This window comes from Saccopteryx leptura, chromosome 13, assembly GCF_036850995.1.
Source record: "Saccopteryx leptura isolate mSacLep1 chromosome 13, mSacLep1_pri_phased_curated, whole genome shotgun sequence".
Lineage (NCBI taxonomy): Eukaryota > Metazoa > Chordata > Mammalia > Chiroptera > Emballonuridae > Saccopteryx > Saccopteryx leptura.
The window spans coordinates 14,842,510-14,868,386 of NC_089515.1; the positions used below are offsets into that span (position 1 = coordinate 14,842,510).

Sequence of the window (25,877 nt, forward strand, 5' to 3'; positions counted from 1 at the left end):
CTGTATTTGAATGTCTCCTCTATGTGCTGAAGGTCTTTGCAAACCTAAATCCAAAGTGAGGATCAGGGCAGCCATTTCTCGGAGCTGGTTTTGGATTCTTGGTTCCGCCACTAAACAGTTAAGAAACTGGGAGCCACGGAGGAAGTATATCGTTCCACATTTGAAGCCTTGATTTCTTCCCACACAAAATCACAGCGCAGTGAAATACACAAGGTGTGCCAAAGTAGGTTTGTGACAGTTTATTCTTGTATTGTTATTTATTAATTATCACATTATTTTCCATCTGAACAACTATAAACTGCATTTGCCCACCCCTGTATTTTCTGAAGCCCCTTTTTGCTCTAACATTCCTGGATCGGGCTAGTCCTGAGCTCCCTTGCCTTTCTTTTCCTATGTAGGAAAAAGGATTGGACTCTTCTGGTCTTCCAGGGTTAATTAGTTAATGCATTAATTAGCTAAGACTTTCCAAACATAGAAGTGCTAAGCAGTTCTGTATCACTTAGAGAGCAAGCAAATCTTTGCTGGCTATGACCTAACAAAGCTTTAACTCCTAGAATAGTTACAGGGTCTTTAAAGGGGCCAGATGATTACTGAATCTAAGGGCCACTCTGTCTCAGTGTTCTGTTTACTTTTATTTATTTATTTTTCTTTTCTTCTTGATTGTTTTGTTCTTTGTATACGTGTGTTGTCCTTTGTCCCAGCATTCTGGACCATGGGCATGACAAGTAGCAGGAAGATGTCTGGGAAGGCTGATTTGGTATCACATCTCTCTCGGGACTCCTGCCTTCCTGGAATGAGTATTTCCAACCGTCCGTTCCCGAACAAAGAAGGGACTGTGTGGCTCATGACCTCACAGGACACACAGCGCATCTTTGATGAGGGAATTACCCAACCTCTGTCCGTGGTGTTTGGAACAAAGTCTGAGATCAGGCCTTATATTTCCACTGTGTTCCATAGTCATTATCCCACTTGGCCGTCTTCACGTCCCTGATGCAGCAGCCAGTCAGGGAATAATTATCCCCATTGTTAAGATGCAGGTGTGGAAATTCAGAGAGGTGTGCTGGCTCGCCTCGTGTCAATGCCACAGCATTAAGTGGCAGACCCCCTACAGGGCCCGGGTCCCATCCTCAGCCCTTCACTGGGTCCCAGCATGTTACTCTCCAGTTCTTTTCTGCTGACTCTTTTTAATGGCTGGACTCCTCTTCAGTATCCTCCCCAGTTCAGACTTATCCAGTTGGACAGGTACAACACCTTGGTATTTTAAGGGGCACATACAGCCGATAGCATGGAATTTCTCTGAATTCAGGATCCGGCCAATGGTGAGTTTCACTTTCTAAAACACAAGAAAGAAAGAAAAACTTCGATGACTAAAGATTCTCCTTCGGGTTGTTTGTTCTCAGTCTGTCCTCATGGCTACCCTTGGAGGGTGGTTTTGAAGAAAGTCCTGAGATGAACTCTACCCTCTGGGCAGAGGAAGCCAGGACGGCTTGCATAGTCAGGTGGAAGGTGGCATTTTATTCTCTGGCATCCAGTGGCCGGAGGTTTTAGGGCAGATTCCAAATGGCATCCATGGTGTCCAGTGGGCCCATTTGAACCAAGAACTACAAAGCCTCTGGATACTAGAGAACTGAAATGAGACCACCAGACAGAAACAGATCCTGGCAAGATAGGGAGAAAATCGTGTATCTTCTGCAAAATCTAGCTTCTCGTCCCCTCCATTTAAAACCTCACATTTTCTCCTCTCGTGTCTTTGCCCATCCCGACCCCCACCCCCCTTGAGTCCACTCGAGGACATAGAATAAATCTGCTTGGTTCAGGCGCTGAAAACAAGGGCAGGTCCACACTGGAAAGAACAAGGTCTTCCCTCTTAGCTCTTTTTGAAGAAACAACTCATTGGCTTAAAATTTCTGCAAACCACTGCACAGGACTATCTCTCAAATTTCTTCCAGCTCTGAGAGTTTATGATTATATGTCATAAACTTATCTCTTCCACCTCACACAATAACCTTGTTGGTTAGCCAAACGGTACGACCCCTATTATCTAAATGGAAAACCAGTAAGGACGAGTGAGTTATCAAAGATTCATTACTAATCAGTGGGTGAACAAGGACTCATTCTTTTATTCATTCACGCACTGACAATCTCTATGCTGTATTCTGGATGCTGTACTAGGTCCTAGGGCTACAAAAATGGCCTCAGCCTGGATTTAATGAGCTCAAGATCAGGCATCTGAGGTGCTAGTTACTGCACAGCGTGTGCCCTGAGATATGGACAGAGGGCGCGGCAGCATACGGGAAGAATGGGTAAACTATCTGAGGGAGGCCAGAAAAGGTGCCCCACAGAAGGGGACACTGGACTGGGGTTCAGAAGAATAGGGTAGGCGTTTGTGCGGTGGCAAAGAGCTTTCAGGGGCCCAGCCCAACAATCCGGAACTGTCTTTCCTCTGCCAAAGACCCACCCTGGGGCCAGGTAGTCCATAACCTCTTCTGAACCTTTTGAGAAGTTACCAAACAATGCTCTGACCCAAAGATCTGGGCCTCGGCCCTGAAGCAAAGAGGCGGGTTCTGGCCTGGGAGCAGCTCCAAGGAAAGGCTTTTAGCCTGGGCGTCGCTGACCGCAGTTACCGCTGAGTCACCTGCATGGGAGGGGACGGCAGCCTCTCCCCTGTGCTCAGTCCGCCTGCCCCTTTTCTCCTGCGGATCAGGAGGCTTTTGAGAAGCCTGGGTTGTTCACTAACATGATTATCTGGGTGATGAAAACAATCCTTCTGCACTCCCACCCCCACCATTCCTGACTTATTCTTTATGTTAAAATGGATATTAAGTCCTTTCTTTTTTTTTTTTTTTTTGCATTTTTCTGAAGCTGGAAACAGGGAGAGACAGTCAGACAGACTCCCGCATGCGCCCGACCGGGATCCACCCGGCACGCCCACCAGGGGCAACGCTCTGCCCACCAGGGGGTGATGCTCTGCCCATCCTGGGTGTTGCCATGTTGCGACCAGAGCCACTCTAGCGCCTGAGGCAGAGGCCACAGAGCCATCCCCAGCGCCCGGGCCATCTTTGCTCCAATGGAGCCTTGGCTGCGGGAGGGGAAGAGAGAGACAGAGAGGAAGGCGCGGCGGAGGGGTGGAGAAGCAAATGGGCGCTTCTCCTGTGTGCCCTGGCCGGGAATCGAACCCGGGTCCTCCGCACACTAGGCCGACGCTCTACCGCTGAGCCAACCGGCCAGGGCTTAAGTCCTTTCTTAAAAATTCAAAGATGCGGCCTCCGGAAGGAGGAAGCATGTTGGAAGAAGGGGGGTGGGGCCAAAGGCGGGGCCGCCAAGGTCAACAGGGCTTACCTCCTTCTGGATAGACCGGCTGAGAAACAAGGAGACCTCTTCCAGGTTGTGGGGCTTCAGGTCATTCACGGCCAAAACGTGATCTCCGTGAAAAAATAAGCATCCCAGGCGCGGGGGGCCTTCCCACTGAGCCACACTGCAGGGGGAACACAGTGTCCGGCACAAGCGTGAGACCACGCTCCCTGGTGGTTCAGGGTAACGGATGGGGACGCGGATGGGGCTCCTCGCTCTATGCTGTTGTTCCCACCACTGGTTCTTTAGCTGTTGCTGTACCACATCTGCAGTAGTTGAACTCCTTAATCTGTCTGGAATATTCTTTCTTCTTCACCACCGTGGGAGCCTGACCCTTCAACGCATCTAAAAAGCCCTCCTCCTTTTCACTTGCCTGGCTTTAATGAATCACTCCTCCCCCACTCCGGCTCCTATGGCACTGTGTGCGAACGCTGCACCCATTGGCATTTAAATAAAATGCGTCTAATACATCCTTGCTTATGTGGCTGTCTTTATTTTACCAGAAGTATGGGGCTGTCTTTATGAAAAATGTTTATAACCCCATAACTCCCAAGTAAACAGAAGGTGCTCAATAAGTATTTACTGAAAGTGAACACATAACAATTATACAATAACTAGCTAATGAACAAATAAACAAATTAATGAGAAAGCCTGGGTACAGAAAAGTCCATGGGTTTAGACAAGCTAATTATTGAGCTTGAGCTTGTGGGACATGTGGAAAACAACGCCAGGCTGTGGTTCCTGCCTCCTTATAGAACTAAGGCAACTGGTATGAAACATCTATTATACATCAAAGGGCTTTCTTCCCTTGTAAAAATGTAATCATCGAGATGAATTACAAAGTCTTTAAGAGAATTAGCATCAAGTAAACAGAGATTGCTTCCGAGAACATTCTCAGTCATAGAGTCTGTTGTGTTTGCCCCTGACCAGCAGGTTTTTAGCTGGTATCTGGAAGTCTAGTCCCTGGTATGTCTTTTCCTTTTAGATCTTAGATTCTTGTTGGCTCCACTAACTTGATTCATTCACAAATACTCATTGCTCATTGATTGAGACAATTCCTTTGGATTACACATATTCCATTCCCCTTTTTCTCACCCTGAAGAAACCAGAAATTGTCTCCTTCCTGGACTTTTGGGTCCTCCTGTAGCCACCCTCCTCCTGGCTGACTCTCCCACACAATGATACTCTATTTCTGCCTCAAAGACTTGCTACAGGAGCAGAAGAACAGTCCACGCGCTCCGGTTAGCTTTGCCACCTACAATGTTTCAGGGTATAATTGTTGTCTTTATATGTTCCAACCCAGTTTATAATCAATAACCCTCAGGTCTCTGACCTACCATATTCGTCCTGCAGCTTCTATGAGTGCCAAATAATTGGTGATGTCATAAGGAGAAAGGAACACATTCAGTTTCTCCACGTGGCTTTCATCGGGAATGTTACTGTGAGATAAAACATTTGTCAAATCAGGCAACTGTCTCTGGCTCTCCACTGGACTTTCTGGGTCAACTCTGGCCTCTTACATGTGAGATGACATTTTTACAGTTAAAGATCATCCAAAACATTTGGAGAAGAAAATGAATTGAAGTGACTGAAAAGAATCCACTGATGCCCTCCCGCACCCCTCCAAGGATGTGGCAATGGATGGGAGACCATGAGAAGGGAGAAAAAAAATGGACTAAATTGGTCATGTCATTGTCCATAGCAGGGCAGTTTCCTCATTTCTCTGCTGGACATGATCCCCTAGACCAGGGGTAGTCAGCCTTTTTATACCGACCGCCCACTTTTGTATCTCTGTTAGTAGTAAGATTTTCTAACCACTCACAGGTTCCACAGTAATGGTGATTTATAAAGTAGGGAAGTAACTTTACTTTATAAAATTTATAAAGCAGAGTTACAGCAAGTTAAAGCATATAATAATAATAATTACCAAGTACTTTATGTCGGATTTTTGCTAAGTTTGGCAGAATAAATCTTTATAAAACAACTTAATATAGTTAAATCTATCTTTTTATTTATATTTTGGTTGCTCCGCTACAGCCCACCATCAAAGCTGGAATGCCCACTAGTGGGCGGTAGGGATCAGGTTGACTACCACTGCCCTAGACAGGGGTCGGCAAACTCGTTAGTCAACAGAGCCAAACATCAACAGTACAATGATTGAAATTTCTTTTGGGAGCCAAATTTTTTAAACTTAAACTATATAGGTAGGTACATTTCTTATCGAGGTAGCGCCCGCGTGTGGTATTTTGTGGAAGAGCCACATTCAAGGGGCCAAAGAGCCGCAAGTGGCTCGCGAGCCATAGTTTGCCGACCAGGGCCCTAGAAGAAGGCACTGGAAAGAGTTAAAATTGAGAACAATCTTGTCAAATGCTCTTGGGACCACTTAACTCCTATATGTCCTCCTCCTCCCAGTCTAGAACAAACCTCTTGTGATTTGATTGCCCATAATTTTAACAGTAAAAACTGGGTGACATGCTCCCCAGATCAGTATGTTCCAGGAACTGAAATACTAGCCAAGGCAGATTAAAAAAAGAAAACAAAACATTTGAAAATGTCCCCCACTGCCCAGGGGACTGCTTTGCTTCCAGCTTTGTTACTCACTGTGCTTGGCCACCACACCAGTGAGTAGGGAAGCTGCTCAGATTCTTGGCTGACTTTGAGATTTCTTTTAGGAACCACTTTAAAATTTGAATTCTGAGTAACAAAGAACACCTGCCTTGCTGAAAGGGCCCACAGAGTTTGAGAAATTGGAACGTTACTTGATTAATATAGACAACTGCACAACAGTTAGTGAGGATGACGCCCTTTTGTCATTTGGGGTCCGGGCTTCCGTTTTGGCAGGTGACAGGCAAGAACTGCTTCCGGAGCCTGGTTCTTGTAGGGGGAGCCCCCCGTCCTGGGTCTCTGGAAGGGTCTGGGGTTCCTCTTTGCTATCAGTAGACTCATCGGTTGTCTCTTGGAAAACACTAGAGTAGAAAAAGTGAACACAAGCCCTTTTTAAGCATGTCTACTTACAACTCTCTGATTTAGACACCGAATAGGCATGTCCAACCATTACAATCACAGTCACAGGTGGACTACAACCCAACAAACTTCCCACCGACAGGTGAACATGAAGTCAAAACCAAGTTTTGCACTGGGAAGGCTGGGAGATGGACATGAAAATGTGGGAGACATAAATGCAAAACAGAAAATAACACCCTCAGGAGACAGAAAAATGGCCGAGGGTGTCATTAATGGCTTTCTGTGGGGAGAGACACCAATTGCACCCTTTCTTGTGTTGAGATTACCGAACAATATGTAGAATTTGGTCTACGTCAATGTTTTTGTGTTAATATTTCAAGAATAGTTTTCTGGAACAGGACATGCGTTAAAAGTAATTTTTCAAATATGGCAGTTTTACTCACCAGGATTTCATTGACATGTAATGACGCTCAAGTCTCTTGGAGGCCTGGTCTGGATGACCAGGTTCAATGGATTCACCAGATTCAGAGTCATTGGCAGCAATAATATTATCCAACTACAGACAAGAGGAATAAATGTAAGGTTGCAAGTCTACCGATGAGCCAGGTATCCTTACATGATGGCCCTGGGCCCTGGAACAGCAAGTGCACCCACCCCCGGATGAACAGAAGGGCTAGTCTAGCAAAGCTTCTGGCAGACTCAGAGTCAGTTTCCTTCTCCTGGATCCTCACGCTCCTGATGCCAGTGTTTTATTGAGCTAAATTGCTATTTATTTTTCTCTTTTATTAGTAGGCACTTAGGGACGTGAATTCTTTTTCCCAACCAGTGCTACTGTGAAGACGTGTCCCCTGGCTGGGTCAAAGATTCAGATACAATGCAGAGCTGGCCTCAGGCTGCTAAGTCCACAGAGACCCCAGTTATTTCAGAAGGCAGCAAAGGGTTTTAGAAAATACTGCCCTGGACAGGTTCTCAGTAAGTCCCTTAGGACTAAGACAGTCCTTTGGGGCAATGGTTGCTCAATACCCTAAGGGCTTTCCATTGCCTACCTTACACATTAAGCATCAACTCGTAATTGGAACAGTTCAACCCAGTCAAGCCAGTCTTCCCATTATACCCCTACAAACTGGTGCTCTTCTAGTGCCCGGTTTCACGCAGTTTCCTTTACCACGAATGCTGCTTTTCTCTTCTGCCCAATGAAGCTGCGCTCAGGCCCAGCTAAGATGCTGTAGCCCCTCCCGATCGCCTTGGCCAGTGTCAATCTCTCCCTTCTCTGGCCTTCCACTGCGCAGTTTTGTACTTAATTTTTAAGTGGTCTTTTAGCTTCCACCTCTGGGTAAATATGTGAAGAAACCCAAAATACTAGTTTGAAAGAATACACTCACTCTCTATGTTCATTGCAGCATTAATTACAATAGCCAATATAGAGAAGTCCATCAGTAGACGAGTAGCTAAAAGGTTGTATACATACACACAGTGGAATACTATTTGACCATAAAAGAATGAAATCTTACCATTTGTGACAGCATGGAAGGGCCTAGAGGGTATTATGCTCAGTGAAATAAATCAGCCAGAGAAAAACAAGTACCATATGATTTCACGTATATGTGGAATCTAAAGAATGAAATGAACAAACAAAATAGAAAAGACTCATAGATACAGAGAACAGACTGATGGTTGCCAGAGGGGAGGGGGGATATAAGAAGGCTGGGTGTGAAAGGTGAAGGTCAAGAAGTACAAATTAGTAGTTACAGAACAGTCACAGGGATGCAGCATGAGGAATACGGTCACTAATGTGGTGATTGTATGTGGTGCTTGGAATATTGGGGAGACCACCTTGTAAGGCATGTGGGTTTCTAGTCAGTATGTTATACACCTGAAACTAATACAAAATAGTCTGTTAAGTTGAATGCAAACTGTAATTGAAAAAAAGGGTCTTTTAGCTCTGTTTTTATCTGCTTTACTATATTTTGCATCCCACAAAATACCTAGCCTGTGCAGGGCACATAACTAATGCTCAGTACCACTGACTAGTTGGTTGGACTGGACTGTCATAAAAAATTAGTTGCCATCACCATGTCCTAGGGAACCCTCCCATAAAAATATTGTGGTGAGAGAAGGATCCTGTGGTCCCCCGAACTTGGGAGATGCTGTGTGTTGTATCCTATTTGGATATTTATAATGCATCACTGCATACTAAAGGCTCCAAGAATTCTGCAGTTAAGCAGCTTGTTTAACTAACTTGAACTTGGTGTTTCTGGAACTAATTTGATCCCAAAATGCTTGTTTTATGTGAACACCTGTCACCATCTTGTAGAAAATTCTCAGTCTGGTAAATGCTGAATGCTCCCCTTTCTCTAATTTTGTCTCCCACCTTCCATTTTCATTCTCTGCGATCATCCACCGCAAATATAAGCTCTGGGTTCATAGGAAATTAATTTGGGTTTTGCAACTTCCCATCTCAGAGGCCACCACTGCCTGTGCTGACTTCATACAGAATGAAGTCAACTTGGCATTAAGACCCATCATGGTCTGGGGTTTTTTGTGTGTGTCATATTGCCCACGACACCATTCACTCGCTCTAGGGTACAGCCCACCTGAGCTATTCGCTATATGCTTATCAAAGGGTATTTTGTCTCTAAAGCCTTCCCTGACTCCAGTGGAGAGAGAAAAATCTCTGTTTTTTTTCTGTTGGTTCCAGAGCTCTTTGCCCATACCTCTTGGGTAGCATTATCATGTGATAACTGGTACGGCTGTGAGCTCTGAGGGCAGAAGATACAGTTCCATGCCTAGTATAGTAAGTAGTACCATTCTAGCACCCAGAGGGCACTCCATAGGGGCTTCCAATGGATCAATAGACTGGTTGATACACACTACACAATTTATCACCCAAGGACCTGTGTTCATATGATTGTTTCTTCCCAGAATGCAGAAAGACTCCCCAAGTTAATTCCCCAAGTCCCAGTTTTGCCTATCAAGTAAAATCATAAGTCATCGCCCTGGAACTTCCCCGATCTTCTGGCTGGAAGCCAGCTCCCCTGACTCCCACCCGTGTGCACTCTGGGCATTTTGTGAACATCTTTCTTCAGTGTGGAGCCCTTTCAGTCTTGTATCATGGTTGGTTCCTATTCAAATGTCACCACTGAGCACATCACCTGTGTCTGATCACCGATTCAGTGTTCCAATGAACCGGCCCAATGCCTCAGAAACAGTTCATGGCAGGGGCTCAGCAAGTATTTGTAGAAGGAATAGATGATTAACAAGTGGAAGGGGTTACCTCTAAAAGAATACTTTGAGGACTAAGATAATGACTCTCTTCTTCTGTGCCTTGAGCGGTTTCTGGCAAAAGACGTGGTAGATGACTTTGTCTGAGTCCTGGAGAACTTTTTTCCATTAAATGCTGAATAAAGAGATGAAGACAGAATTAATGCTTTTTCATTTTCTTTGCAAGAGACAGAATTAAACCATATGTTCTCCGGGAAAGCCATAATAGATTAATTGGGTGGGGAAGATCAGAGGGTCTTTCAAGGTTACAACCAAAATCCCACACAACATGAAGTTGCCTCTTGAGTCTGAGTCACCCCTGATAATGTGAAAATATAAGCTCATCTCTCAGGCTTTCCTCTACCACTGGGACCTGTAAGTCAGAACAAGTAGTTCTCTCCAGTGGGTGGTATCCAAGTCACTAAGCTCCACCAAAGTCCCCCACCCCCATTTTTTTTTCTAGTTTTTGCCAAGTCCATCTGAGAAGGTAATTATTAGCCCAGAGTTAAAGTATCACAACTTTTCTCTTCCTGCTCAATATTTTTCCTTTGTGCTCTGCTCACAAGTTCTATTGTTTTCATAGCAATGCGACTTTGTAGCGTTGATCATGTGACAGTATGAATTATAGGCTTCAGGGTGACCTAGGTTCAACCAATTACTGTCTGTCCTCCCCACGATACAAGATACTCTATTAAAGTAGCTGCTTTGCGTGGCACGAAAATAGTACAATTTCATTCTTCTAAGAACAATGCCTTAGAACAGTGGGTTTTGAAAGGACCTGAATGTTCTCTAGGTAGGAAGTCCTAGAAAGAAAGTGATTTAAAAAACACAGATACATTTAAGTTGTGTCCATTTCTCCAGCTCCAAGTTTTTTATGGAGCTGGATCAGGCTGAGTTGGGGATGAAGAAGGGATCTAATTTATTTTCAACAACAACAACAAATCCCAACAAGACGGAAGCATTGCTAGCTGGAGCTGACGGAAAAGTCTCTGGATTGGAGTCCCTAGTGTAAAAGGCAAGACAACCAATGACATCTTTGGGGAGGAGGGGGTCTGATGAGTGACGAGCAAGAGGCAATTACTGAAAAGGGTGAGTCTCCCCAGCCCTGTTTCCCGTCACCTTTCCCACACACACCCTGTCAGGGCTTGGCTTGGTGAGTTTGACAAGCTATAAAAAGCTTTTAAAATAGTTGGAGAACTTCCAACTAGATAAAACCAGGAAGCTATGCCATCGTAAGAAGTGCCTGGTACCCAGGGAGAAGGGAATGTCCATGGTTACATCTCTAAGGGACAAAATAGTATTTATGGCAGAAGAAAAAGATAATCCATTTGGTAATAAGAGACAAAGGTGGAAAGATTACAAATCCAAGAGAACTGAGACTACAGTTACAAATCACTTTCAAGGGGCAGATGTATTTTTTTTCTTCAAATTCATTTCATTAGAAATGAAGATGAAATTACACACACACACATGAGAAGCAAGGCTGATCTGCATAAATGAGGGAAATTAGTAAAAATTCTGATTTTGCTTGAGGAGTACAGATGATATGGCAGGAAATAAACTGGTGTTTTGGCAATTTTTTTTTACAGAGATAATCTGTTCCGTGTGTGAAAGGAGGAAAAGTTTACCAGCCAGCCTTCTGTTTAGCTGAGGGGGTGGGGTGGATCCTCCTGACATGCCCAGGTGGATATGGAGGAGCATCCAGAATGAATGAATCCATTTAGAGGTGGGTAGTGCAAGCAGTAGGCTCACATGTGGTACGGCCACTAGGCTAGGTATAGGATAAACACTGGGGCTAAGAATCATTCTTAGGGTGGGCTGGGTTTGAGGAAGGTGTCAAATACATTGGAGGGACATTTGAAGCATCAGTTGACTCCCAGGCAGGCATCCTGAGAGAGACGAGGCGAGTCTGATTACCATGTCGGGGAGAGTAGTACTTCTTGGTGAGGTGGGGCTGACAGTCTCCCACGAGCTGGAAGAACCGAGGCGAGAGCTTGAGTCTGAAAGGAAGCTTATATCGTCCCATGAGAATTTCTCCTGCTTACGAGAAAGCAACGCTGGCATCAGGACATGAATGAACTCCTGTCGGAATGAAGCAACAGCCTCTTCCCCGGGCTCCCTGCCTCTGGCCTTTCACCACTGACATGAATGCTGCTGGCCAGAGTTCTCTCTGAGACACGAGGAGATCCTGTCTCCCCCATTTCCAAACCCCTGAGGACTCTCAGCATGGCCTTCAGAAATGCCTTCCACTGAGCTGTCCAACCCTGTGGCTCCCTGCACCCACCCCTTTGTTCTAATAATTAGAGTCAGCTTGTTTTCCTTTCCTCCTTGGCTTCTGCTCTTGTTGGAAGCAGAGAACAACTGAGAAAACATGTGAAAACAACACCTGGAGGCGAAAGTTTCATTTATAAAAGTCTTTTCCTCCAAAAGCACTTGTGTGAATTAGCAAAGGTTCTTAGGAAGTATACGAAAAACTTAAAGTCACTAGCCTTTCCATCAGAGAGCCATGCTATTAAAAATGCAAAATAAATGAAAAGCATTTTTATAGGAACTGCTCTAGACTTAGTCATTCCAAAGGTAGCTGTTATGTACCTTGAATAACAATGAAGAAAAATACTGCAGCTTCAGCTGCCATTAAAAAAAAAAAAAAAGCCACAGTTAATTTTCACTCCTCCCACCTCCATAATGAAAACCTGAAGTGTCTCTTTTTTAGCTCTCTTGCAAAACACAAAAGTATTTTTTCCCCGTTGTTAATCATAAAAATTATAAGGATGTACATTTTCTCACTTATTATTTTTTTTTCTTGTATTAATGTCAGTTGCTAAGGAGGAAAAAAAAAATCTGCCATTGTTTCCTGGGGAAAGGCGGCTGTGTTCGGGTGCCCTGGTATTGTGTGAGTGACAGTCACCTCTGTATTCCGGCGTGCTGCTTCAACGTCCCGGCAAAATGATGACATGAGTGAGACCCAGTCTTTAATCTTCTCCCTGTGGATAGGAATAAACTTTCAGCTGGCATGTGGCAACAATAGCGCCTTCGCTCCTTTTGAACCAGAGAAGGGTTCTTTTATTCAGGTTGGGACAGGAGTGGGAGCAGGGAGCGGGGAAATGAGGATTTTTTTCTAAGTAGCTTCAATGACCTCCTGGCTCCTTGCCTCTCCCACACTCCCACGCTAGAATGAACCCTCCTGCCACCTCAGTGAGGAGAGCGCAGAGACATGGGAAGAAAAGTAGAAAACAACAGCGCTGCTCGCAGGGTTCAGGGGCTTTGGCACTGATTTCTTTTGTGTTGCTGAGCCAGCCCTGTAACCTGTAGACACCATTTATGTGTTGCTATCCAGGTGTGCCTCCCTTCCGGGAATGTGTGTTTATGGAGATGGGCTGGGGAAAGTTTACAGCAATCACCTGTTCTTTTCTGTTGATGCTCATGAGAATTTTTTTTTCCTGAAGCTGTAAACGGAGAGAGACAGTCAGACAGACTCCCGCATGCGCCCGACCGGGATCCACCCGGCACGCCCACCAGGGGCGACGCTCTGCCGTGACCAGAGCCACTCTAGCGCCTGGGGCAGAGGCCAAGGAGCCATCCCCAGCGCCCGGGCCATCTCCAGAGCCACTCTAGCGCCTGGGGCAGAGGCCAAGGAGCCATCCCCAGCGCCCGGGCCATCTTTGCTCCAATGGAGCCTTGGCTACGGGAGGGGAAGAGAGAGACAGAGAGGAAGGAGGGGGTGGGGGTGGAGAAGCAAATGGGCGCTTCTCCTGTGTGCCCTGGTCGGGAATCGAACCCGGGTCCCCCGCACGCCAGGCCGACGCTCTACCGCTGAGCCAACCGGCCAGGGCCGATGCTCATGAGAATTTAAAAGAAAGCTTTTTAAAGCCTCTGGGTCCACCTGAAAGAGATCAAGGTTCTTCATACTTTGGCTTTAGCACTCGCTGCCTCCTCTGTGCAGCTTCCTCCCCTGACTTGGGCAGCTGCTCTGTCAAACAGATAATCATCTATGGAGAATCCACTAGGCACCTTCTTAGAACTGAGGACTCCTTCAGGGATGAGCACAGCCCCCCCACTCCTCACACAGGTAGCTCATACTGATGTTTGCCTATTGGTTTCTTTTACTGGTACATATCTGGTGTGACAGATGGTGACTGTTATAGGTTATTGTGTCCCCCCCACCCCGCACCCTGCACAGAATTCATAATTTGAAGTTCCAATTCCTAGGACCTCAGATTGTCACCTTATTTGGAAATTGGGTCAGGTTGTCACAGATGTAATTATTTAAGAAGAGAACATCTGAAGTATGGTGGTATCCTAACCATTTGGTATCCAAAATGACTAGTGTCCTTATAAAAAAGGGGAAATTGAGCCTGACCGGTGGTGGCACAGTGGATATAGCATTGACGCAGAACACTGAGGTCGTAGGTTCAAAGCCCCAAGGTCTCTGGCTCTGAGTGTGGGCTTGTCAGCATGGGGTTGCCGGCTTGAACTGGGGGTGGGGGTGGGGGATCGTCCACATGATCCCAATTCTCACTAGCTTGAGCGTAAAGGTCACTGGCATGAAAAACCCAAGGTCGCTGGCTTGAGCAAGGGGACGCTGGCTTGCTAGGGTCAAGGCACATACGAGAAACAATGTAAAAACTAAAGTGAAAGCAACTACAAGTTGAAGCTTCTCACCCTCTCTCTTCTTTCCTGTCTGCCTCTCAATAATAATAATAATAATAATAATAATAATAAAATGACAAAATAAAGGGAAACTGAACACTGAGGCATGCTCACAGGGAGAATGCCACGTGAGGACTGAAGTTTATGCTGCTATAAGCCAAGGAGCTACCAGCAGTTAGGAGAGAGGCCAGACCAGGCCTTCCCTAGGGTTTTCAGAGTGAGCATGGTCCTGCGGCTGCTTGATTTCAGACTCAGACTCCAGAACAGTGAAATGATACTTCTGTGTTGTTCTAAGCCAGGAGTCCCCAAACTTTTTACACGGGGGGCCAGTTCACTGTCCCTCAGACCGTTGGAGGGCCGGACTATAAAAAAAACCTATGAACAAATCCCTATGCACACTGCACATATCTTATTTTAAAGTAAGAAAACAAAACGGGAACAAATACAATATTTAAAATAAAGAACAAGTAGATTTAAATCAACAAACTGACCAGTATTTCAATGGGAACTATGGGCCTGCTTTTGGCTAATGAGATGGTCAACGTCCGGTTCCATATTTGTCACTGCTAGTCGTAACAAGTGATATGACACGCTTCCCGAGCCGTGATGTGTGTGACCCATGTCACCGGAAGTAGTACTGTACGTGAGCGACGCCACGCTTTGCAGCGCCACCACATACAGTACTCCAGGAGCACAGGATGCATCCTCTCACTGACCACCAATGAAAGAGGTGCCCCTTCCGGAAGTGCGCAGGCCGTAGTTTGGGGACCCCTGTTCTAAGCCATGCAGGATGTGGTGCCTTGTTATGGCTGCCCTAGGAAATGAACAGTGACTATTCAAGGTATTTTAACAAATAATGAAGACGGCCAAGATGGGGTTTAAGAGTGTGACCTGAGGTTTCTGTTCTAAGCATGTTTATTGTTTCAAAATGTTTCTGTTTGTTTTGCACTCAAGACACTGCATTATCTTAGCACTCACCTGTCATCGCCAATGAGGTAGTAGTCTCTGGCAGTGGTTCTGATGGACATCACCTCCTCTGGGCGGCATTTAAACATCTTCTGTACAGACTGCATTTTTTCGTGGCTGCTTATGCCAACTTCTACACTGGCACTTCTGTTAGAAAGAGCCATAAGGTACGAAACAGTTGCAAACACAAAATGAGGAAGAAAACTGGTCCATCAAATACTTTGTTTAGCACAAAACTCAATTCAAAAATCGCTATTTCAGTTGGATGCTTGATTCTACAAATTCTGTTTTCTAATGTTTTGTACATAATTCCTTCAAGGCAAAAAAAAGTCTAAATATTTATAAAATCTATCTTGGCTTTATGAAATGATCCTTTGCTCTCTCGTCTATAAATTAAGTGAATCAAAGTCTTTTGTAACTAAATTCTTATTAATCATTTACCAACTAGAATATACAATATGAAATAATTATTTAATGCTCTTGTATTCAAATGTTCCCCATTTTAGCTTCTTTTCAGCAACAGATATTATAAGCATGGAGCCCTGGCTTCTTTCACTAATGATTTACATTTCAATTTGCACGCAACACATTTGTGGTGGTTGGTATAAACTCTTTCTCAATTGGATACATACTGATCAATTTTAATGAAACCTCGGGGGTGATGGTCTTTGTAATAGGAAAGCCGAAAGGCCTTTTCCTCACTCCTGGATAGAACAAAAAACCGCTTTTTCCAAGAGGTCTGCAAAAGGAAACCATTTGGCATCTCAGTTAAATCTCAGAGAAAGAGAAAGGATTTAAAAACTGCTCAGGAGGCTGGTGGGAGGCCTGTTAAAATCCTACTGAATACTTACTGCTGAGGAGAAAAGCTGAGGAGGTGGTGATTTAATAAAGTAATCTTGTTTGCAGACTTTATTTTCATAATTAGATGTAAATTGTTTACCTAATAAGAGAAAGGTGAACAGAACTCAGTTTGTTCCCTGTAAATTTCTGAAAAGAACTGCCTCAGTTGGAAAACACTGTTTACTTCTGGAAAAGTCTTCAGGTTATTCAGTGATGTATGACCCAGCAATCCCTCTACTGGGTATATACCCCCAAAACTCAGAAACATTGATACGTAAAGACACATGTAGCCCCGTGTTCATTGCAGCATTGTTCACAGTGGCCAAGACATGGAAACAACCAAAAAGCCCTTCAATAGATGACTGGATAAAGAAGATGTGGCACATATACACTATGGAATACTACTCAGCCATAAGAAATGATGACATCGGATCATTTACAGCAAAATGGTGGGATCTTGATAACATTATATGGAGTGAAATAAGTAAATCAGAAAAAACCAAGAACTGCATGATTCCATACATAGGTTGGACATAAAGATGAGACTAAGACATGGACAAGAGTGTGGTGGTTACGGGGCGGGGGGAGGGGGGGGGGAGGAGAGGGAGGGAGAGGGGAAAGGGAGGGGGAGGGGCACAAAGAAAACTAGATAGAAGGTGATGGAGGACAATCTGATTTTGGGTGATGGGTATGCAACATAATTGAATGACAAGATAACCTGGACATGTTTTTTTTGAACATATGTACCCTGATTTATTGATGTCACCCCATTAAAATTAATAAAAATTTATATAAAAAACAAACAAACAAACCAAACATCTATAATCGGCCAGGAAAACAAAAGAGCTAAAGACGAAGTACATATGTGTCACCCACAGTGGGGACCTTCATCCAGACAGCGTGTAGAAACACCTTATTCTAGCTCACACGTGTTGTGTTCTCTGTTTCGGAAGCACTTTGCTGGCTCTCTAGGTGTTAGAAAAGTTCATCACCAGCCACAGGAACATGATAATTCTGCCTGGCCCTCTGGCTTAGCAAACAAAAAGCCAAACCGCTTGCTATGAAAAAACAAGGTGGTGATTGAAGTGGTTGCAGGGATTTCCAAAATAATGCTTCTTTGTAAGTGTGGAAATAATCGCAGTTTTGATCTTTTTACATTTTCCAAAACAGCTGCAAGAAATATAAACTACTTTCATTATTTAGAACACACAAGTGTTGTTAAAATAAACTATTAAAAACAACATTTGCAAACGAGTTTGGTTTTGCTTTCCCATCCAGAGGATAGGTGTTTATTCTTGGTTTTGCAAAAGGCGGCCTTGATTAAAGAGTTAGACCTCTTTATCCACAAAAACAGGGTTAGGTGACATAGCTGTGTGGCCATCCTGCTAGGGTTCAGTTAATTCTCGGGCAAATGTCCTCATCTGTCTGCTCTCCCTTCCGTCTGCAGGAATTCTATCTGCTCGCCCCAAAGCCCCCCAAGCAAAGAAAAAAGAAAAAAGAAAAAAAACAGAAGGAAACAATATAACAGGTTTCAGCTCCTTTCATAGTTGTGTGACCTTGGAAAAATTCATAGATTTAGTTACTGAACAGATGTTTATAGAGCACCTTGACTCTCTACATTTGCCTCAGTTTCCTCATCTGTAGCCTTGACCTGATAAATTTGTGATGAGGATTGAAGAAGTTCATGCATGGAAACTGCTCTATATGGGGCTTGGCATGCCTCAGGGCACACTAAAGAGTAGCTATTATTAAAAACAGAGGAAACTTTAACCTTTATCATTTGCAGAATAAGCCAGTCTTCAATCTGCCTGTGATAGAGGTACTCTTTGGTGCTGTTAAACTTAGAGGGTGGAATAAATACTGATATTTTGGAAAATTTGGTCTTAGAAATCTCTAATGACATTCTATAGACTTAGCAGATTTTTAAAATTGACAAAGCTGATTATAAAAGTTATATGAAAATGCTAAGTATTTAGAATAGCCAAAATAACTCTGAAAAAAGTCAGTTAGAACACTAACAGTACCTGATTTCAAGAACTATTATAAGGCTATATAGACAATCTAAACAACATGGCATAAAGACTGACAAATATATCAGTGGAACAAAATAGATATTATGGGAATAAGCCCATGCATAGACAGACAATTGATTTTTTTTTTTTTATTCATTTTTTTTTTTAGAGAGGAGAGGGAGAGACAGAGAGAGAGAGACAGAGAAGGGGGGGGGGAGGAGCTGGAAGCATCAACTCCCATATGTGCCTTGACCAGGCAAGCCCAGGGTTTTGAACCAGCGACCTCAGCATTTCCAGGTCAACGTTTAATCCACTGCGCCACCACAGGTCAGACGACAGACAACTGATTTTTGACAAAGATACATAGGCCATGCAATGGAGAAAGGATAGCCATTTCAATAAATGGCGCTTGAACAACTGAATATCCATGTGCAAAAAATAAACATGGATCTACAGCTATAGATTCAATGACATCCCTGCTGAAATCTCAAGGACAGTTTTGCAGAAATGGACAAGCCTAACCTCAAGTTCACATTGAATTGCAAGGGGCTCTGAAAAGCCAAAACAATCTAGAAAAAGCACAAAATTAGAATACTCACACTGTAGTACAAAACTACAGTAATCAGAAGAATATGGTACTAGTACACAGCCTTATGACATAGAATCGAGAGCCCAGAAATAAACCCATATATCAGTGGCTGACTTTCAATAAGGACACCAAGGTCATTCATTGAGGAAAGACCAGTCCCTTCAACAAATAGCGCTTGGACAACTGAGTATCCATGTGCAAAAGAATAAAGTTGGAGCCCTGTATAACACTATAGAAAAAAATTAACTTAAAAGTGAATCAATGCCCTTAATAAAAGAGCTAAAACCATAAAACTTGTAGAAAACAGAGGGGTAAATTTTGATGACTCTGGACTTGTCAATGGATTCTTAGATATGACATCAAACATGGATACTAAAAGAAACAATGTGTAAATTGGACTTCACCAAATTTTAAAACTTTTGTGCACCAATATTAAGAAAGTGAAAACACAACCTATATAATGGGAGAAAATATTTACAAATTATATATCTAATAAGAATAAGATTTTAGTACTCAGAATATATAAAGAACTCTTACAATGCAATAACAGAAAAACAAACAACCCAATTGAAAAATGGGCAAAGGGCTTGAGTAGATCTTTTTCCAAAGAAGTTATATCAAAGGTCAATAAGCATATGAAAAGTTGAGCAACAGCAGTAGTCATTAGGGAAATGCTGATCAAAATCACTGTGAGAGGCCCTGGCTGGTTGGCTCAGTGGTAGAGTGTCGGCCTGGCGTGCAGGGGACCCGGGTTCGATTCCCGGCCAGGGCACACAGGAGAAGCACCCATTTGCTTCTCCACCCTCCCCATCCTTCCTCTCTGTCTCTCTCTTCCCCTCCCACAGCCAAGGCTCCATTGGAGCAAAGATGGCCCGGGCGCTGGGGATAGCTCCTTGGCCTCTGCCCCAGGCGCTAGAGTGGCTCTGGTTGCGGCAGAGCGACGCCCCGGAGGGGCAGAGCATTGCCCCCTGGTGGGCAGAGCATCGCCCCTGGTGAGCGTGCCGGGTGGATCCCGGTCGGGCGCATGCGGGAGTCTGACTGTCTCTCCCCGTTTCCAGCTTCAGAAAAATACATAAAAAAAAAAAAAAAAAAATCACTGTGAGAGGCTACTTCATGTCCATTAGGATGGCTACAGGTCAAAAAAAATGGAAAATAACAAGTATTGATGAAGATGTTAAGAAATTAAAACCCTCATATACTTCTGGTAGAATGTGAAAAAAATTTTGGTGGTTCTTCAAAGTCAAACATAGAATTACGATAGGATCCCTCAATTCCAATCCTAGATATAGACCTCAAAGAACTGAAAACATATATTCAAACAAGTATATGTACACACAGGTTCACAGTAACACTGTTCACAATAGCCAAAAGGTAGAAACATCTCAAATGTCCATTAGCAGGTGAATAGATAAACAAATTGTGGTCTATACATACAATGGAATATTATTCAGTCATCAAAAAGGAATGAAGTAGTGATACATGCTACAACATGGATGAACTTCAAAAATACTATGCTTAGTAAAAGAACCAATCACATATTGTATGGTTTCATTTATATAAAATACCTAGAATAGATCAATCCATACAGATAGAATATAGATTGTTGGTTGACGGAGGCTGGGGGCAGGGAATGTGGAAGGGGGAAACTGCTTATTGGGTAAGGGCTTTTACTCTGGAGTGATGGTAGTGTTTGGAGTTGGTTAGAGATGATAATTACACAACACTGTGAATGTATAATATTATAAGCCCCTAAATCAGGCATGGCCAACATACGGCCCACGGGCAGGATGAGTTTATGTGGCCCATGATTAATATTCTCCACTACTTTAAAATCTCAGCTACTCAGAAGCAGAAGCATTTTTGATTACTGGAAATCGAGATATTTAAGAAGATAGTGATACATGAAAAAGAATTCCACATGTGACTAATCTAGGGTTAACTTCCAATAATTGGTCGAATGGATTTGCGATACTTCTTTATTTAAAAAAAAAATTCCATTATAAAGATTTACAACTTTTGTACTCGTCTGTACTCAGTATGAACTGTTTGACGTTTAGTGGCGATGTGAAACCCACATTCTTTTAGGCGGAGTTTGCCAGTGCGCACCCAAGGTCAAACAATTCGTTATTTTTGTGGTCAAGTGTGCTGAATCAAGTGGCATTGTAGCATAGACAATAGCTGCAGTTGATAACTGAAAACATGTCCAGGCTGTTTGTAAAACGAAATAATTGTTTTATTTGCAATATAACCCTTTCAAGCTCATTCTATTAATTAAATATTGTTTCAATTGATTGTGATACAGTTTGGATATTTATATGGTATATAATTATATTTTTATTAAAATATATTTTTATTAAAATAATATTGTATATTAAATTTTTTTCACTCATTTACATTTATTCATAAACAACTTACATAATAAATTTCTTTTTTTTTTTGTATTTTTCTGAAGCTGGAAACGGGGAGAGACAGTCAGACAGACTCCCGCATATGCCCCACCGGGATCCACCCGGCACGCCCACCAGGGGCGATACTCTGCCCCTCCGGGGCGTCGCTCTGTTGCGACCAGAGCCACTCTAGCGCCTGGGGCAGAGGCCAAGGAGCCATCCCCAGCGCCCAGGCCATCTTTGCTCCAATGGAACCTCGGCTGCGGGAGGGGAAGAGAGAGACAGAGAGGAAGGAGAGGGGGAGGGGTGGAGAAGCAGATAGGCGCTTCTCCTGTGTGCCCTGGCCGGGAATCAAACCCGGGACTTCTGCATGCCAGGCCGACGTTCTACCACTGAGCCAACCGGCCAGGTCTACATAATAGAATTTTGTTTACTTAAACGAATCGTTTTTTGTATTTAACATTTTTTTATTTTAATATTTTGTCCAGTCCGTGAAAAAAATTTTCTTTCTAATTTGGCCCTGGGACAAAAACTGTTGGCCACGCCTGCCCTAAATTGTTCACTTTAAAATGCTTAATCTTATTTTTCCTTAGTTTTTTCCCCCCTAAAAAAAGCTTAAGAACTACTATACTCTTATGTAAAAGAATATATGACCATACAAAACTTTCCATGAATATTCATAGCAGCTTTATTTGAAAAAGCCAAAGACTAGAAGCCACCCAGGTGTTCATCAACAGGTAAATGAATTCACAAGTCACATTCATAACATGGACTCCTACTCAGAGATAAGAAGGAATGAACTCTTGACACATGCAAATACATAGATGAATCTCAAAAGAATTATACTGAGTGAAAGAAGCTAGACAAAAAGTGTGCATAATGTGTGATTCTATTTATATAAAATTATATAAAAGGCGAAGCAATTTATAGACAAGAAGCAAGATTGGTGGTTGTCTGGGGAGGTGTGGGCACATGAAAGGGGGGAAGGGAAGTGAAAGAAAACTTGTGGGGCCGATGGGTAGGTTCTCTTTTCAGTTCTTTGAGGTCTATATCGTCTATATCTAGGATTGGAATTGAGGGATCCTATCGTAATTCTATGTTTGACTTTGAAGAACCACCAAATTTTTTTTCACATTTTACCAGAAGTATATGAGGGTTTTAATTTCTTCATGTCCTCATCAATACTTATTATTTTCCATTTTTTTGACCTGTAGCCATCCTAATGGACATGAAGTAGCCTCTCATAGTGATTTTGTTGGTGGTTTTACAGGTGCCCACATATGTCAATTTATCAAATGGTAGACTATAAGCATGTCAGCTTACCGTATACCAATTATACCTCGATAATGGTTTTTTTCTTAAATTAAACAAACAAATCTGGAAAAGAAAGTTAAATATCTTCTTATCACACCTAGTCATTCTATGCCTAGTTAAAAGGATGTATAATTTTAGAAAAAAAATTATACACACAAGTTTATACCAGCTTCCTTTGTAATAGGCAAAGATTGGTAGCAGCAAGTGAATAAGGCAACAAATTGAGGCATGTCCATATACAACTATTCGGCAAAATACTCTCCCATCCAAAAAGGGACAAATTATTGACACAGGCAACCACACGGATGAATCGCAGAAGAACTATGCTGAGTGCAAGTAGCCAGAAAAAAATAAAGAGTGCATTGAGTGTGATTCCATCTGTATAAAACTCTAGGAAATATAAATGAACTTAGAGCGACAGAAAGCAGAGCGACAAGTCTTGGGTGCTGGAGGGAACGGCCACACGCAGGCACGAGAAAACTTTCCGGAGTGCTGCCTGTGTTCCCTGTCGTGGCTGTGGTGCTTTTTTTCATATACTCATGGAAAAACTTATCAAACTGTTCACTTGAAATGTGTGCAGTTTATTGTATGTGAATTACACCTCCAATAAAGCCGCTTCAGAAATATGACCAATGTAAAATGCAAACCTTATCACACCACTCTGCTCAATGGCTGTATGAGGTCAAGGTCTGGCCCAATACAGTGCAACATTTCTGTAGCCTCACCCTCTGCTCTCTCCTGGCCTGCCTTACAGCTGCAGTCCGCTCCCAAAGCATCCTGCCCCTAACCCGTCCATGGTCTTGGCTCATTCTATCCTTCCTGCTGGGATGTGCTCTCTGTTCCCATCTATTTTAAATGCCTACACATCTTTAGTGCCCAGCTAAAATGCCTCCTCCCTCAATCTTCTCTCGATGCCCACAGCTACGTGAATGCTTGTTCTCTTCCAGACTCACATAGCACTATCATGAGTCCCAACACAGCGATGTGCACGTGTTTATTGTAACGTCCCAACCAGTTACAAACTCCCTGAGAACCGTGACTCTAACTGGTTAATCTCTATGTGCTCTGCAGCAGGAAGCATGGTGATTTATGAATGATAGGTCCTCTGAGTAGATACTTTAAAATATTTTGAATTTAATTTTTCAGAGCATTTGATTTCTACGTTACTTTGTTCTAAATTCAGCTCTCCTAAACCATGCACCTGCAATAAATAATCTATGTAAATATGAGTGTTAGAACAATACACTGTATGTTACCCCCACAATAAGCCCTGATAACAATTTAGGCAGTTCTTCCAAGTGAGAAATTTCATATAAATCTTAAGGAAATTTTCCCCAGTCTTCTCTCTGGGCTATAGTTTGTTTTTAGTATCATTTCTGAGCAACAAAGGAACATGAAACAAATGGAACAGATCAGCCCATAAAAACTAGAAAGTGCCAAGTTTCTAGACAGGTGAGCTCTTAAAAAAGAATTAACTGAATCCAATAGCTTCTGCTACTACATTCTCCCAACCAAGAATCCTTGTCCCAGAATGCCACCTGCTATTCCTACTAAACCCATATTCTGTATCCTGGTTAGGTTGATGGGACTTAAGTCACTATTTTCAAGAAAAAGATTTTTCCTTCTGAGAGTATGCCCCTTGGGTACCTGGGCTCTTCTGAGGTTTGAATTCCATTGTGGCTGTCTGTTCTCACCTGGCAAAAGGAAGGATTAAGAGTGGTTAGTCCCCAAACAATAGTGTGCCTCTTTCGTTAGCCCCTTGACCAGCAAGTATTAGGATGGTGCTCAGGCATGTGGATGAGATGAGTGATCTGCCTTCACCCCCAACCCCCCCCCCCCCCAGGGCTGGTGGTAGTCATGGCAACAAGGATATGTCCTAGCAGGGCTCACCTGTGGCAGTTCTGTGGAGGTGTTGCTAAGATGGCTGAAGGAGCAGCTTCCCTGGACTTTGTCAGCTCCTGCTCTAACAAGAAAACCCCTGAAGGAAGTGACACAGGGCAGGACAGATAAGACCAGGGCAAAGGCTGGGTGCCATGGAGCAAGCACTGCTGAGAAAGCATTTCTGGTTAAGAGCAAGCCCAGCCCAAGACAAGCCCTAGTTTGGGCCAGGAACTCACTTTGTCCAGAGGGAACCGAAGAGCCAGACCAAGGCATTCTACATTGCTTCAGCCGCCTGAGTGGCTCGTTCCCAAGGCTGCCTGACTCTGGGGACGGAGGCAGACAGGGTGGAACTGGCCCTGAGTCTTCCCGTTCACAATGCCATATCCTTACGGGGCCCAAGAGAAGGGGAATCCCAAAGGGTAAAGGGCCTCGGGGCAGGTGAGGTCTTTCGAACAGGGGTGTATCGGAGACCAATTGACCTTGAATTAAGAAAACTCTCACAGTAGAAGGAAGCACACGGAAGAGGACAGTGCCAGGACAGTCCCAGGAAAATAGGAGGTGGCCCAGGGACTTCTACCATCCATGGGCATGCTGTCATTTCTCCTTCCCTGTTTCCCTTTTTCTTCTGGATAAACTCATTCTTTCTTCCTAAGGCATGAATGACTCATAGCAATTTCTTAATCATACACATTTATATATTTTTATATATATATTATATATAAATGCTGATATAAGCAAACTCATCTATCTGAAATTTCCTTAGATTTATATATATATATATGTTATATATATAATTTTTATATATATCACTTAACAATATTATAAAGCTTACACTATTTTTACAGTGATACAATAACCATTTTATAGATAATGGCACTTCCCAGAGAGATTAAGCATTTGTCTTTGATCACATAACTAAGAAGAGAGTCAGAATTCTAACTGGAGAGCTGGTGTCTGAACCATTTTCTGTTCCTCCTATCTAAGAAAGAAAAATTATTTCAGAGCTCTGCTTGTATTGCCTGTCATTCCCTCTGGACAAAACAGCCTTTCGGATTTGGCTCTTCGATCTCAACCAGGAGGATCTACCCACTTTCGCTGTTGCCTAACCTGGTCATTGGAATGTCCCTTGGGATCTGAAGAGTGTGTTATCAAGAGTTTCCCTTTGACTGTACAGCCCACGAAGGTTTTGAGGAAAGAGCCCATGCCAGCAATTGCACTCAATTACACTGCCAGATCACCATGGCCCTGAGAACCCACACCAATCACATCAACGGTACTTACTGGAAGCCGGGAGGTCACTGGTTCATTCTCAGCAGAGTACCCTCTCCCTGGGTTTCCTGAAGGCACCGCTGCTCACTCTCTGCTGCATATACCAGGTGAGAATGAAAGTACAAGCTCTGCTTGACATGTCAACCAACAGGAAGTTCCCCAACTTCTAAGCTTAGGGCAAATTTTACTCTCGCCCCAAGTTGAAATGGAAGCTGGGAGCCCAGGGGAAGTCCCGGGGCTTCCAGTCATCTTGTGGCTTGGCACAGAAATGCCTGTGGCCTTCCAGCTGTCTAGCAAAACACACACACACACACACACACACACACACACACACACACACACAAGGAAATATATTTTTAAAAAATTCCTACCAGACTTTGGACCATAGTCACA

At 43.5% G+C, this 25,877-nt stretch overlaps 1 protein-coding gene across 5 annotated transcripts; it reads right to left on the bottom strand.

Moving 5' to 3' along the window:
- PLEKHS1 (pleckstrin homology domain containing S1) lies at window positions 1–25,785 on the bottom strand. Of its 5 annotated transcripts, none has more exons than XM_066355344.1 (14): window positions 25,497–25,785; window positions 24,225–24,292; window positions 23,982–24,028; window positions 16,044–16,132; window positions 15,825–15,931; window positions 15,205–15,339; window positions 12,485–12,560; window positions 11,494–11,616; window positions 9,590–9,712; window positions 6,759–6,871; window positions 6,111–6,317; window positions 4,689–4,790; window positions 3,340–3,475; window positions 1–1,333 (listed from the first exon to the last, which is right to left on the bottom strand). In XM_066355344.1, the coding sequence occupies exons 3-14, from the start codon at window positions 24,007–24,009 to the stop codon at window positions 1,154–1,156; spliced, it is 1,419 nt and encodes a 472-aa protein (XP_066211441.1). In that variant the 5' UTR covers window positions 24,010–24,028; window positions 24,225–24,292; window positions 25,497–25,785; the 3' UTR covers window positions 1–1,153. The 5 variants fall into 5 exon arrangements, with proteins under 5 accessions (XP_066211441.1, XP_066211442.1, XP_066211440.1 ...); XM_066355345.1 differs by having other exon boundaries at window positions 11,494–11,613; window positions 24,225–24,312; XM_066355343.1 differs by having other exon boundaries at window positions 24,225–24,312.
- Window positions 25,786–25,877: the final 92 nt, after the last annotated feature.